At 38.5% G+C, this 15061-nt stretch overlaps 2 protein-coding genes across 2 annotated transcripts in view; both read right to left on the reverse strand.

Annotated features, from left to right (window-relative positions):
- Positions 1 to 9756, reverse strand: part of polr3b (polymerase (RNA) III (DNA directed) polypeptide B) — a 27680-nt gene extending 17924 nt beyond the window's left edge. The window contains exons 1-12 of the mRNA XM_041997566.1: positions 9512 to 9756; positions 9170 to 9202; positions 8466 to 8522; positions 8318 to 8382; positions 8161 to 8236; positions 7752 to 7852; positions 7478 to 7569; positions 7270 to 7387; positions 6515 to 6623; positions 5690 to 5812; positions 1186 to 1302; positions 956 to 1090 (exon numbers count right to left, since the gene is read on the reverse strand). Coding sequence (XP_041853500.1) covers positions 956 to 1090; positions 1186 to 1302; positions 5690 to 5812; positions 6515 to 6623; positions 7270 to 7387; positions 7478 to 7569; positions 7752 to 7852; positions 8161 to 8236; positions 8318 to 8382; positions 8466 to 8522; positions 9170 to 9202; positions 9512 to 9583 — 1098 coding nt within the window. The 5' untranslated portion in view covers positions 9584 to 9756. The remainder of the gene's footprint in view (positions 1 to 955; positions 1091 to 1185; positions 1303 to 5689; positions 5813 to 6514; positions 6624 to 7269; positions 7388 to 7477; positions 7570 to 7751; positions 7853 to 8160; positions 8237 to 8317; positions 8383 to 8465; positions 8523 to 9169; positions 9203 to 9511) is intronic.
- Positions 9757 to 11756: 2000 nt separating this feature from the next.
- endouc (endonuclease, polyU-specific C) lies at positions 11757 to 14734 on the reverse strand. The gene is made up of 8 exons (XM_041996176.1): positions 14631 to 14734; positions 14427 to 14480; positions 14245 to 14344; positions 14052 to 14163; positions 13850 to 13971; positions 12516 to 12628; positions 12271 to 12421; positions 11757 to 12191 (listed from the first exon to the last, which is right to left on the reverse strand). Exons 1-8 carry the CDS (start codon positions 14639 to 14641, stop codon positions 11916 to 11918), a joined length of 939 nt encoding a protein of 312 aa, XP_041852110.1. The 5' UTR covers positions 14642 to 14734; the 3' UTR covers positions 11757 to 11915.
- Between the last annotated feature and the right edge of the window lie 327 nt (positions 14735 to 15061).

The following is a 15061-nucleotide window of genomic DNA, read 5'->3' on the forward strand; positions in this document are numbered from 1 at the left end:
TATGTCAGCTTTCGAGTAAATGTGTCCCAGCCTCCATCTCAGGTCCCTGCCGTCCTCTAGTAGGCCTCCAAAAGGCAACCTCTCCCACAACCCCCACCCACTCACCTCACCCTGTGCATTAGCATACATCAAAACAAACAGGCAGCACTGTTTGAAATTAATAAAGAAATTAAGCTTCCATTGCGCAGCCAGGCCAATTAGTTGAATGTCAGGGAACCATAACTGGAGAGTGCAGAGATTGCTGGCGTTGTTAGTGTGTAAGCCCCCTTTTGAAAGTGGGCTCTGTTGTCCCCCCTCCTCAAATCTCCTGCTCCTTATACAGAGCAGGTTGGGGGGGAAATTAAAGGCCTTAAGACAGCAGTAATTACATTATCAGAGCCGAGCCTGCGGATTAGCTCAATCGCTCCAGTCAAGGCAGCATTTCTATTGTCACGGTGCTGAAAAATCCCCCGTGCTTCCACAGTCTCGGGATTTTGGTGCCGCTGCATATCTCTTTCCTGACAAAGCCAGGCTGAAATACAGGGGGAGGGGGCACAAAAACAAAACAGGGAAAAACAAAGCTGAGGGAAAATAATGAGAGTCTTATTAAAAAAAGGTGGCAGGAACAAAAGTACAGGTGACAGATCAGAGCTGGAGCTGCTGACGTACCCTGGAGCAACACAGTGATCCATTCACACTGAAGCATAAGAGAGCATACGGACACATTTTAATAATAAGCACATTTTGTTTTCTAGTGGCTCCATGAGAAAAGAAAAGGCAGTAAACACATTTCAGTTCATAAAAATGGATGAATGAGTAACCAGCCACCTCAACAGGGGGGGTTTTAATGTCAGAACAACCACGGTGCACATATGGAGCTCATGTTTTAGTCTTTAAAAATCTAAAAAACAGCAACCACCTGAAGAAAGGATTAAATAAAGTCAGCTACATGCAGAAAAGGTGCATGCAAGTTTACCTGTCCAGCCAACTCCAGACGTTTGTTGCCATAGTAATCTCTGTCATCCACTTTGTTGTCCCCCTGAGCCAGGATCACCCTCCGAACCATCACAGCCAGGTAAATACACTTAGCCCGGAAGTTAAACTCCTTGACCTAAAAACAAAAAATATTTTTTTATGTGGATTAAATTTGGGATTTTCCCAGGTTTTCATAATGAGTTTAATCTGATATTTGGTTTGTTTCCATACAGGCACATGAGTAAGGATGAGTGAAGCCAGCAGCTCCCTAGCCTCCTCCATCTTTGTCTTTTTAGGGCCTCCCCACATTCGCTGTCGCCTCACTTTATTCCCAAGAAACCTCAGAGCCTGAAAGACAGAGCAGGAGAAACAAAAGAGGTCAGGAAGAACAGAGCACTGCTGCCAGACTCAAAAGACCTAAGGTCCAAGGTTGGTGTAGTAATTAGAAAAACGATAACTGAATCTTCAGTGTCCTCCAGCAACAAAAGTCCCATGTTTGTTATGAGGACGTGATAATAACAAAACAAGGGAAAATTTAAAGACCAACTTCTATTAGAATTTCTAGACTGAGCAAAAAGCTTTTAAAATGTCCAAAGCAGAGACTTTTATCTTCTACTTCTTCATACTGTTCGTCTTTGATCGAATTTTTACATTTAAAGCTGAAAAATGTTATTTCCAAACACAAAGTCTCAGGTTTGGATTTTATTTATAATATTCTGGTCTGAAAACAAGATGATTGACAATGTTTGTCTTTTTTTTTTTTGTCATTTTAACACGTGATCCCTTTCTGCACTGAATTTTAATGTCTCTCGGGTTCCAACTCTCCACCCGGTTTCAAGAATATTGGCCTGGTAACATTGCTGTAACAGTACTAACAAACATACAGTTAACGTTTAACTCCACGTCTGCATTAATGAGGAAATAACTGTAAACATTACAAAATACTCTGATTTAGATCAGTGAAATAATAAAGATATTTATAACTTTGAGCTGTTTTTGACAATCAGTCTAGATTTGAAAGTTTTGTTGTTTCTTTTTGTTTTGCTTTTTTGCTTTCAAGCCCTGTGATGTAACTGAAGATGTTTGTGTAAAAAGGTTGGCATGATAAGCATGTGCTTCAGCCAATACTTTTTGATTAGCTTTATCTACATTCTTGTTTTTGTGGTTTTATTGAAAACTTTTTGAATGCTAATCAAGAAACAGCCTTATTTACATTTATATATTTAATATAGATGAGCAGAGAATTAATAAATCATGAGAAGAAACAGGATAATAGACATATAAGGAAATGTTTGAGTCAAACCAGAAACGGTGGCTCTTCTACATCAGTTCTATATTTTGCTGTGGAAAGCATTCGTTTTCATCATTTGGCGTGCAAAGCACTGTCAGGTGCATCTCACGTCCATCCTGTGTGCAACACAGTCTGCAGAGGGCATCACACTTGTAGGTTTAGCTGAATTCACTCTTTGTATTCAAGTTACTTGAATGGAGATTTTGTCAAATGATGATGTGGTTATATAATCAGGATTTTATTAGAGCGTCAGCCTTGAAATGCTCTACACAACTGCAATTTAACAGTTAAGCCCATTTATGCTCAGTGCTGAAGACAGATATGCAGATGGACGGACAGTTTCGTCCATCTTCAGCGTCGGTTATGCACGAAATTTGGTTCGTTTTCAGGGACTTTAGCCATCGGTCGCTTGACGGAGAAGACGGAAATCACGGGGCAGTGCTGAGCAGAATAGCTGACATGCGACCAGGAAAGAAACAAGCCAGAGTAGAAGAAGAAGACAATTAGGAAGGAACAAAAAAGAAGAAGAATGAAGATGAGAACAACAAATGTAGACATTGTGTGAGCTTTTGAAGAAAGGCTATATATGCAAATGTTTAGGGCATGTTAGGCAGTTGGAAACGACTTTATAGCGACACATTACCGCTGCCAAACAGTGTCTATAACTGACGTCGGCTCACGGGACTGAACTCTGAATTTAGTACTGCCCACTAGTGGAGGAACTGACCTAACAACCATGACAACGTAAAACATGCATGGAAGTTTGAGGAGGGAGACGTATGACAACGTTTGAAATGGACAATGCTATTTAGGTACGACAGGGAGCATAAGTGGGCCTTTACGATGGTGGTGGGGGGGTGGGGTGCTGTTCAGTCACGTTTACTGATGTGTTTAGCTCTCTCACACAAGAAGAAAAATATGAGAGCAGCTTTACTGGTTATTTATATACATTTACACTTTGTTTTATAGAGAAAAATGCAGAAATTGTTGTTTTTGAGTCATCAAAATACATCTGACAAACTTTCCTTGTTTCTGATGAATGTATGAACTACAGCTCTCTTCTACATCAAAAGCATATGTCCTTTTGTGCAGGAGTGTATCGTATGCTGGCAGCGGGAAGTTGTCTTTGTGGTGTGCCCTAGCGCCCTCACCCACCCTCCCAGCCAGACTTTTGTGGCCTAAAGTCACAACAGGTGGCCTTTCATCTCCCCTGGCTGTTGATGTTGATTTGGTTTGTGAGGGGCTTTAGGCCACAGACTCCAGGATGAGCAACAGCTTCTAGTTTCAGAGAAAAAAAAAATTAAATGAATAAATCCTGCTCTTAAAAGTTTTTTATTTATCAAATGGACCAATATATGAAAAAATTATTAATGCATTGAATTTTCTAAACTAGTAAAAGATTAGAGAAAACACATGTGCCACACTTGTGATGAGTCACATATAATGTAAGAGGGCCTAATGGACCCATCACTGTATGTGCACACACATCCACACCTGAGCCAGAGTTCAGCTGCAGCTTTACACAAAACTACAGGAAGGCCAGAGGCTGATAAGGCTGAGGGCTTTCTGCAGGACCACCCACTCTGCACTGTACCGTGCATAAAATATTATATACAAACACATAAATAAGGCTTAAAGGCAGTAAAAAAAATAATTACCATCTAATTCATATAAATAAACATTTGAAAAAATTCAGCGATCCTCAGATTTTCCTGTCTAAAAAAAAAAAAAAAAAAAAAGATGATAGTCAAACTTAGTTTGGGCAGATTATTTATCATAACCTGATAATGTTTCTTTAGCTTTATCTGCCTTTAATTATACAGATTTAGGTCTCATTGTGCACAACACAATGACCCAGTGAATGCCATGAAAAGGCATCGTGGTGGCTGGCAGACAGAGCAACACAAGGGTTGTGGGTGTTGGTTGCTAGGATGCAAATATGGCCACATCAATGCATCAGTGGATTCTCTAACAACATAATCTTCATGATAAAACAAATTGGCCGATTGCATTCATCTGTAGATGTCAAAGAAAACACGTGGGACTTCTGAATGACCGTGAAAAATGTTACTTAACAAGCTGGAAAGACAAAAGCCTTGTCACCTGATCAGGGATGGACAACAAAACAAACAGACAGCGGACGCTCCTTTCTGTGTCTGAACATCATCATCCTCCTGATCTTCAGATTAAACTGAAGGGCTCACATCAGAGGTGCACGATAATTCATCAGGTCTGTGAATGAACTTCCAGCCGAATCACACGGTAACGAGGTCACAACATGTCATAAAGTCCAGCTGCCTGAATGAATTCATCTGAACAAGCCAATTATCAAATAGCCAATCAAAAATATTTGATCATTTCACCAGTGATTCTCTATTTAGGAGTCATATTTCAAGCATTAGATAGCAACATGATCGTTGTAACATCAGGACACTCAGCCAGACTGTTCAAAGGTTAAAAATAAATAAATAAATAAAATCCACCTGCCAACATCTGTAAAGTTCAGTGCTTCCCACCTTACATCTTATTTGCCAAACGATGCAAAAATCAGAGTCAAACTGACATGCTGGGGTTTTACATGCCATTTTGAAACTTCCTGATTCTTGCTGCCACCATGAGGTTGCTCGGCAACGAGTAGAGACTCCAATTAGTGAGCTTTGGAAAAGCTATCAGACTTATAGCTGGACAGAGACAGGCTAGCAGTCTCTGTGTTTCTGGTATTTTTATGATACTAAGCTAACCAGCAGCTGATTGCAGCTTTGTTTTTACTGTACAAACATGACAACAGCCGGCAACAGTGTTTTTATCAATGTCCCAACAAGAAAGCTGTGCTTAAATACAAAGAAAAAAAAACCCAAACAAAAACATAAGTCATGTTGGGGGGGGGGGGGGGATTAAAGCTGATACACCTGAGTAGGCAGTGAGGGCAGTCATGAAGCTAAAGAGACCTGGATGTGTGTGACGAAGCAGAACATGCTGCTTTACACAACAATGCTGTCTGCACGCCATATTTTCACATAAGTGGTTTTGCTTTGTAAAAGCATACACTAACACTATATGCTGCCTCTGTCGGACATAAGACAGCAACTAATTTTGCAAATCGTTATGACACAATCTGTGTGTGAAACTTAAAGAAAAACCTTCATGATATCAGTCATTTCCACAGACCCTTAAGACTTCCCCTTGTTTATTTAATTTTTGGACATTTTCTTGTAATGACAACACCATTTGCTGATTGTTTTTTTAACAGTTAATGCAGAGATAATTGCAGCTCACAGGTTTTGGACGTTTCCTGCTGCAGCATACCTGAATGGGTTGACATGCTTGGAGGAGAGCCATTTGATCTGAATTAGGTGTGTTGTAGCAGGGAAACATCTAAAACCAGCAGGACTGTGATCCTTGAGGACTGCTGTTGCCCATCCCTGATCTATGTTATTGAGGTACCTGAGTCTGTGTGAAGATCTGAGCTTTCTGACACTCCTCCAGGCTCGGGGCAAAGCTGGCCATGACGTGTTCCTCTGTACCAATCATCTGCACAATCTCCTGGTCACTCTCTACACCCATACCCTGTGTGGGTCACATGAAAACATGAAGTTAATTGACAAGAAACAGCAAACACATGTGTAACAGTGTAAAATAAAAGTTTAATTTAAATTTTGGATTTGTGTAATCACGTAAAAACCCTCACAAAAATACACAAACAGTAGTCTTTTAAATCTGATAATTGTAGAGAGGAGACATAAGGAAGTGACAGGGAGGTGGAGGTGAACTGGGAGTCACAAGGTTGTCTGACATTTGCTTATGGAAATGTGAAGCTGTGGGAACTGATCCATCTGCCCCGCAGTGGATACGAAGGCGTCAAACACGGAGAGAGGCGGGGAAGAAGAGCTCAGCAAACAGAGCGAGCATGCACAGAACTGTGGATACTGACACTTCATACTCATAATGTAACATGTTTGAAGAGGTTTCCCAGAGGGGCAGAAGTTTATAATACCAGCTGTCCAACTGACATTTTCATTGTGGACAAAGGGCAATGTAAGAAATTCAATCTGTTAAACTAATAACTGCACAGACTTGTACTAAAACCTCCTGCTGCATTGACACATAATTCAGAACTGTAAAAACAAAAAATACATACTTAGATATAAAGACAAATAGGTGCCCAGACATCCAAACTTCTTCTGGTATTATCTTGTGTTGTAGCACCACCACCTGGTCACACGGTGTTACTTAACGGTGTCAGCACTCATCTGTGCCAAACTCCTGTACCTTGAAAATGATGGCGATGGGCGCGTCCTCCGACAGCGTGTTGTGTCTCAGGTAAAACCGGCCTTGCTTCACAATCATATTAGTTCTGCTTTTCTTCTCATGAGTGGAGCTGGAATATAAAAAACAAAAACATGAGTTTAACAGTAATCTGTCATTCCTACTACTAAAACACAAAACCATGTCAGAGTGACTAATTGTAATATTTTTGATTTTAACAAAACAAAACAAAAAAAAAAATTAAGAACATGAATGTTACCTTAAATGGAAAAAATACACTTTAGGACCATAGTTCAATCAGTATTGGCTGTCTACAAATGAAGAGTTTGATATAACAGAATCTGTTATGACTTTTGAACTAAAGAATATCAATGAAGTGGTAGGAAACATCAATGCCAGTGTTAAAGTTTACATTTGCATTTTTTTTGTAAGTGGAAACTGGCCATTAGTTTTAACTCTCTAAACACTGCAAATCAATATTATTCATCTTTAGATGATTTTACTGCTGATCAAGACACAAAATTTACATTTATTTACTCTACTGTTTGTTCCCCTCCTCCCTTAACTTGAGTTTTTGAAGGCAGCAGAAGAGCCACCAGACTGCAGTCTTTTCCATCGACATACTGTTTCATTTACACTCAAACGCTGCCTCTGTTTTTGCTTTGGTCAGTTCTGCAAGCTCAGGACTGCTCTGGTCCTCCACCACAATAATATCTGCTTCAGCTGGAGGCATTGCTTTAGGAAATATGTTCTTTTACCTGGTAACTGAAGCTCCAACTGCACCCTTCCTGTCCTGCTCCACAATGATTCGGTTCTTTGAAAGCTGCTCCTGGATCAGGATGACCTTCTCCTGACCTTTTACAATGAAATAACCCCCTGAAAATAAGAGGATGTGGTGTGATGACACTGAAGAATGATGACAAACTGCTCACAGTTAGGTACAGGTTATGTGTCTGATCAGTGTACCTGGGTCCAGAGGACACTCATTGAGTTTAGAAAACTCCATGGGAGTCTTTCCTGTAAGAACACAGTTGGAGCTTCGCAACATGATTGGCATCCTGACAAAAGGGTTAGGGTTAGTTTGATCAAGATGACACTGAATGCAACTTAAAATTATTATTACAAGTGAAGAAAGCATATGTGTTCATTGAACGATATAGTGGGACACCTACAGAGACATTTTTTGGCACAGCCTAATTATTTTTAATTAAGCTGAAAGCAACACAGAATAAAAAGTTACCTCCCAATCGGAAGTGCATTGCGAATGATTCTCTGACTGCCGCGGGTGTACTCTATGTCTACTGTGATGGGAGCCGAGTAGGTCATGTCTCTGAGGCGACACTGCGGAGACACAAAACATGTTTTAATTGCGGAATATAGAGATTAAAAAAATTAAGATCTACAGAACTTATTTTAATGCGCAAATACTTTATGCAGAATTATTCTTTTTTTTTTTTTTAAAGAGATAAAAACAAAAACTTAGAAGCTGGAACCATTACTTGCTGGTATTTATAAAAAGGGAAATAAACTTTATGTAAGTTAACAACTTTAATTCTTCTAATAACAAGCTATGATAAATTACAGTCAGAAATGATTAATATTTAACACCAGACACCTGCTGATGTGCTCTTTCCACATATGGAGCTCACCTCATGAGGAGAAACTGGTCTGGTTACATTGAAGCTTTCTTCTACATCAGGCATGCCAACATAGATATTCAGATATCTACAAAGAAAACAATTTTATTAACTCAAATCTGAATCAAGAAGAAGACGCAACTGTCATGAGCACTAAGTTTGGACTTACTTTAAGTACCACATTGGATCAGCATCACTTGTGATTTTCTCATTTGCTTTCATAATCTTCTTTATCTGTCAAAACAAGATATTCATCATGAACTCAAAGTGCATCTGACACAGCCGTGACACACGCTGGTGTTGTGTCCGAGCTTTACCTCCACATTGATGAAATAGTTGAATGAGTCAATGTGCTGCTTCACCAAACCTTTCACCTGCAGAACAACCAACCAGTGAAAAGAGATATCCATGATGAAATACGTAATAGACGACTGAGCGGTGGTGACTCACCAATCGACAAAAAATGAAATGTTACAAACAGTCACACAGGCTGAACATAAGGTCCAGCCACATGAATTCAAATAGTTTAATAGCATTTTTATTTAGTTTGGATTTTAAGACCCACACATTTAATGTCATACCATCATGAACCGTTTCACTAGTCTGTGATATTTTGTAAATGACCAAATTAAATGTAAAATGATAAAAACTCAGAATGCAGAGACTTGCAGATGATTTAAACCATATATTTAGTTATTATTTGTTCAGTCTGACTTTAATGGTATCAAATTACCTCAAATGTAGAACAGAAGCAACAACACAGATAAAGTTCACACACACAACCCTGTGTAAGTGTGAGTTAGTGCATGTATCCTGGACAACCTCCACATATCTAAAGAGCCTTTCATACAGAATGATACAGATTTTAGAGCATGAATTAAACGGAAATTGGTGCTTATCAGACCTGAAATCAGTTCTATTATCCACTGAAAACGCCTGACACTGCATTAAACCTTAATAAAAACACATCAGTTCTCTTATTGTCATTAATCTTACACAGGATTTGTAATGAGCAGGTTACCTTTAAAAACGCCGGTAGCAATTTCCATTTTTCCTGTCAAGATGAAGGAAAAACAAATTAACAATGTGCCATCTTTTCCTTAAAAAAAGCAGTTTAATCTTTTTATTTGACTGTCATTTTTGTCTGCAGTTGCACTGTGAGGAATTGTAAAAACTATTGCAAACTTCTGTCTAATGTGACCAGTGACATCACTCAAAACACAACCGCGGGCTGTGATTTCAGGTCATACACCTCCATCACATCACATCTGAGGCTGAGTTGTGTGACTGGGCTGATAGCCTCGATGCTAACTTCTCTGAACTCGTGATAAAAACTTTCAATCCGTTTTTCCTTCAAACTCACCTCCACCGTGTTGACAGGAGCTGCCAACTCCAGAGGAGTCATATTTCCAAACTCTCCCTCCAAGACCTCCATGCTTACCGCTGCCGTTTAGCTATAAATACATTAAATAATCCGCAATACTAGTGTTGATATACTGCACCGGAAGTGTCTACAACATGCGTTCCTCCTCCGTGTCTCGTTGTAAACTGTCCGTAGAGAATGGGTGGAACTAAAGAAAGTGTTCCACCTGTGCTGATTCTTCTTCTGATTTTTTCTCTCTTCTTCTTCTTCTTCTTTTTCTTCATTGGGTTAGGCAGACTAGACGCATCTATGGCGTATTGCTGCCATCCACTGGTCAGAGGTGCCACATCAACAACAGAAAAAATGAATAAATAAATAATAATAATAATAAAAAAAAAATCAAAGCACAGACAGACCTAGAGCCTAGATCCGCTTATATAAATTTATCCGATGCACCACTTTTTTCAGTTTATCCCAACTATCCAACTGCCGCAATGTCTGTACATTAAAAACTGTCATGCCAAGCGCTCCCAGCTCTCTAAACATTCCCCGCCTTTGCCAGGTGTATTCTTGCAATCCACAAGAACATGTTTAACTGTTTCTGCACAGCCACAGTCACATTTACCAGCTGGATGCTATTTATAATCAATTCACAGTGTTACAACTAACATTTCGCTATCTTAGTTTTCCCCATTTCCTTTCCCTGCTTCAACTGGCCTTATACTGTTATTTTATTACCCTTAATTCCATCTGATGCCAAATCCATGTTTTAGTAGCTTTGACACAATCAATAAATCTGGATCAGCTCTGTGGGTGTAAGGATGACCCAGAGCCCCATAAAATCACTCAACATACATACATACATACATACATACATACATACATACATACATACATACAAACATAAATAAAACCTCCCTTCAGTATCACACTTAAGCATTATTTATGTTTATTTGTGCATTTCTCAAACAGCAGTTGAAAAGAAGAATCTCTGTGATTTAATTTCAACAAGACCTGCCAAGAATAGAAATAACAGAACTGAAAAAATGAAGGGAACCAAACAAAATGACCTCCTCCTCCTCATCAGTGAAATAAAATTTTGTATTTAATGACAGAGATGGAAACTGTGAGATTTGCAAGGCTGCTGGAATATGCATCTTCTTCAGGTTAAAAACATTTATTTTCTTATGCGCCTATGCATGTAATCTGGTATCTTTTAACTTTTCTAGACTGTTGCTGGCTTTTAATTGTTTTTATTTAACCATTTTACAGGCGTTTATTATTATTTATGCAATGTCCTAATATGATTTTGTTTCTCTTTATATTATTTTTTTGTACTTTTAATGCTTCTTCTGTCCATCATCCATCCATCCATCCATCCATCCATCCATCCATCCATCCATCCATCCATCCACCCACCCACCCATCATCCAGATGGATGGATGCTTCTCCTGCACCCTGCTGTAATGCTTTTAATGTTTTATGTAAAACCCTTTGAATTGTCTTGTACATAAAATGTGCTATACAAATAATCTTGATTTGCCAATAGATGAACTATGAACAGTTGTAACTCTGGTTGAATTTCTTTCCATTTCAGAAGCACTTTCTCATCCAAAATGGACATGTCTGCAAAATCTGATTTGTTCACCTTAGTCCCAAGTCAGACTTCAGTAGCAAAAATTGTATTTAACTAATGCGAGACTCAACTCTTTGAAGACACTTCTCGTGAAAATTAGCTGTATTAAAGGAGAAATAATTCTTAGGTTTTCTACATTTAATAACAAAGAATGTCCAACCTAAACCCTGATCATCATATTAATTTACTGTATAAAGCTTTAGTGCTTCCGTTGTCTGTTATCCTTATTTAAAAAGAAGTATTATTGATATATCTGCATAATTCAAAAGTAAAATGTGTGGTTTGTGGCGACTTGTTTGATAATCTGATATAAACTTGTGGTTCAGATTAATGTAGTAGTAGCTCTGTTTTGATTAATCAACAGCAATAATTTATTGTACTGGAGCAAGTGTATTTAAAAAAGACATTTTGCATTAGATTCTAATGTGTTGGCCAGCTTCACCTTTATATTACTGCTCATATGCATAGACATAAAAAGTGTGACACTATTGAAGGGATCATTTTGTACAATTGGTATTTTAGTTTTACACACAGGAACAGGATTAAGGAGTATTTATCAGTAAGGTTTTTTTAAATCAAGATTTGAAAAGTGTTTAGAAGTGATTAATATTAATATTAATAAATGGAAAAAGATTAAAAAACAACATATGTCTCTTCTTTTAAAAGCAGTAATTACTTAAATGTATTAATGTAGAGTTATTATGGATCTCTGGAGTTCCTATTAATAACATTTCCTTGCAGATAAACTTCCATCAGATCTGCATGAAGTCAGTTGGAACGCTGCCTGACATGTCTGTTGTTGCTGCTGAGCAGTTTGGGAAATGCAGTCCCAATAGAGCGTCCATGTCTGATGACCACCAGCTCCACCTGACACTGGTCGATGTCAACCAGCACCGTGGTGGTCCTCCCTGTGTTCATTAGAAAGATGATGGTGTAAACAGCCATCTCAAACTCAGGGCTGGTCCCGATGAAGGCGCTACTGACGGGCTTCACCAAACCGTGCCAACTGAACTGGAGGTTCAGGACGTGGTCGTCATGATCAGGCTGCAGGGGGAAAGGTAAGAGTGTGATTTAGAAAAAACATAAAAGCAGGTTATTTTGTCACAGTGAAAAATCAACTCACTAAGTCGTGCTGCCTGGCCTTGTATCCTTTGTAGTCCAAGTGCCTGTTTTTTTCTTGCAGGTAGAACTGGACCCAGTTGTGGAAACCAATTAGTTCTGCTCCAGATTTTGTCTCTCCAACAAAAACATGCTCAAATCCACAGGAGTCCAGGCTGTGACACAAAAGAAAAAAGAGTGTTTCTTCACCTCACACACACAGTTAAAATGATGAATACACCACTGGTCTGATGTTCAGCAGAATCGCACCCTGTGTTTCTCTCCCGGTGGTAGAGATGGAACCAGATCAAGTTGAGCTGATTCTTAAACAACCTCAAGTCAGAGCTGGATTGTCCTTTGCTCACCAGATACTGATGCGCCCGCTGTGAAGAAATCATGTTCATGACATTCATCAGTACCGACACCATGCTCAGTCTTTTAATTCAAAACATGAAAGAAATCTGTTTTTTCCCACAATTACACTGCGTAGCTAAATATATAATAAGATGAATGATACTTAAAACATGAGTAACAGAAGTAAATTGAAACATGTCAATGTTATTTACAGGCTTTCAGGTCCAAACCAGCTTCTCCTCCAAACATAACAAGTACTGAATGTTCACATTTTCCCACAGCTGAGGCCAGCATAGCATGCCACAGATGTTCCAGCTGTGTGTTAACATCATGGAGTAGTGTTTTCAGAGACAGAAAGAGACAAAACTCCCTCTGGAGATCAGCTGCAGCCTCAAAATGTGGGAAAACAACAAGACAGCTCAAGCTGAAAATCTTCTCTCTGTGCAATAGTTAGGCAACCAGAGTGAAAACAAACAGCTGGCTGCAACAGGAACAGTTACTAGAAATAAAAAAAATAGTCAGCATTGGTGAGATTACCCCTTCAAGTACATTAAAGATTTAGTGTGTGTGTGTGTGTGTGTGTGTGTGTGTGTGTGTGTGTGTGTGTGTGTGTGTGTGTGTGTGTGTGTGTGTGTGGAGGGGAGAAAAGTTTTTATTAAATTTTTCTTACATGTTTTTATTTTCTGTTTGTCATAAGAGCACCTGATTTTGCGAAAAACACAAAATATGCAACATTACCTCAAAAGTAGGTGCAAAATAAAATATTTTGCATGAAGTTATCACAGTCTACAGTAGGTCAATATCTGATTAAAAAAAAGACTAAAGAAATATATAGATTTTGATGCAAGTTACAAAAAAATTGCACTTTTTACCCTTAGGACCCAAAAGGGTACCTTTCATAAAAATGTTAATGAATTAAAAAGTAACATATAAAAATATCTTTTCCTTTTTGCTACATCTAATCTTTCAACACATTCAGATTTAAAGATAGATAAAAAAAAAATATTATTAGTTTTTTAATTTTTTATGTTCATATTCTGTTTTTGCCAAAAGAACCTCTGAGTTTAGTTTTTCAATAACACAAAAACACAAAATTTGCAATATTTTCCAAATATAAGATGCAGAATAGATTTAAGATGGATTTGTAGATTTTTTTAACATCAAATTCAATAAAGCACTAAGGGGGTGAGTACTTCGAGCCACTAGATGCAGTCTGTTAGATGTGACTGATTATAACATGTGAAACACACCTTCATGACTTGCGTCTGTAAAACAGCATCCAGGAAGAGATTTATTTCTCTCAGCTCCTCTGTTGAGACTTGTTCTGTCACACCTGTAGACCACTCATAGTTGTCCAGGAGGTTCATGAAGTCTACAAGCAAAGACATCCCATTTATCCCAATGAAAACAGCATGTGACCTAAATGTTGAATCCACTCAGTTTGACACTCACGAGAGAAGGTGGTGATGTTTCTCAGCTTGCTCTCACTAACATTTGAGAACAGAGGCTGTGAGGCGTGATCCTGTACTACATGGCTACCCTGGCTTACGAAGCCTGCTTGACCCTGAACATGTGAAACAGAAAAAACCCTGGTGTCTGTAAAAACAAAAGATTTGTGCTGTCTGGGTAAGAAAATGCTGCTCACCTGAACAGAGATTGTGTAGTCTGTTCCAGGCTTCATGCGATTCACATCCAACCTCCACAGCTCATTGAACAAGTTGGAAAGCTCCTGGTTTATGGCTGGTCTGTTATTGATAAATTCAGGCAGAAGTACAGAAATCTGACAAATATTCACAAATATATAAGATTATATAAATGCTACAGTACCTTGATGCATCCAGTCCATTGAGGAAAACTGTGAGGAGGAGGAATCTAAAGAACCTGCACACATCACACACATTTGGCATATTCTTTAGTAAATATCTTTAACTAAAGTTAAAAGTGCTCAATTTAACTTTAAAAGACAGAATTTAATTTTCAGTTAAGTTACTGTACAAAAAAATGTATTTAAAAAGAAAAAATAATACACACCTTTCAGCCATGATACCAGACACCCTTTCAGCTTAAACTACAGCAGTGTTCTTAGTCGCTGTTTGGCTCTGAGCTTTTGTTCAGTCTCCACCCAAAACTTCAAATCCAAACTGTACATCAATTTATTTGTGGTCAGTGTTTAACCACCAGAGGTCGCACTTTAGTCAGGATGCAGTTTTTCCTCCACTTCCACAAGAGAGAGAGATAAAAATGTAGTCATCACAGCTCAAACACGTGTAAGTGAAAGTTTTCTGTTTCTTTTAAATAAAGATTCAATTCACTTGCCCAACAATAATGGTGTAATATCACAATGTTGTCAGTCATGCCTCATTGTAAAGTTTCTGGCAGGTACAACAAACAGCGAGATGGGAAATATATTTAAAGTATTAAAGCTTCTGTGTATAAAAATAAATCAGTTCTATTAAGCAGCA

This window comes from Melanotaenia boesemani, chromosome 10 (assembly GCF_017639745.1).
Source record: "Melanotaenia boesemani isolate fMelBoe1 chromosome 10, fMelBoe1.pri, whole genome shotgun sequence".
Taxonomy (NCBI): Eukaryota; Metazoa; Chordata; class Actinopteri; order Atheriniformes; family Melanotaeniidae; genus Melanotaenia; species Melanotaenia boesemani.

Excerpts from the sequence above, each read along its gene's own strand:
- endouc (XM_041996176.1), bottom strand. Across the intron at positions 14,345-14,426 it reads AATGGACTGGATGCATCAAG|ACCAGCCATAAACCAGGAGC; the intron begins GTACTGTAGCAT and ends TATCAATAACAG. Across the intron at positions 12,422-12,515 it reads CACCGGGAGAGAAACACAGG|CCTGGACTCCTGTGGATTTG; the intron begins GTGCGATTCTGC and ends TTTGTGTCACAG.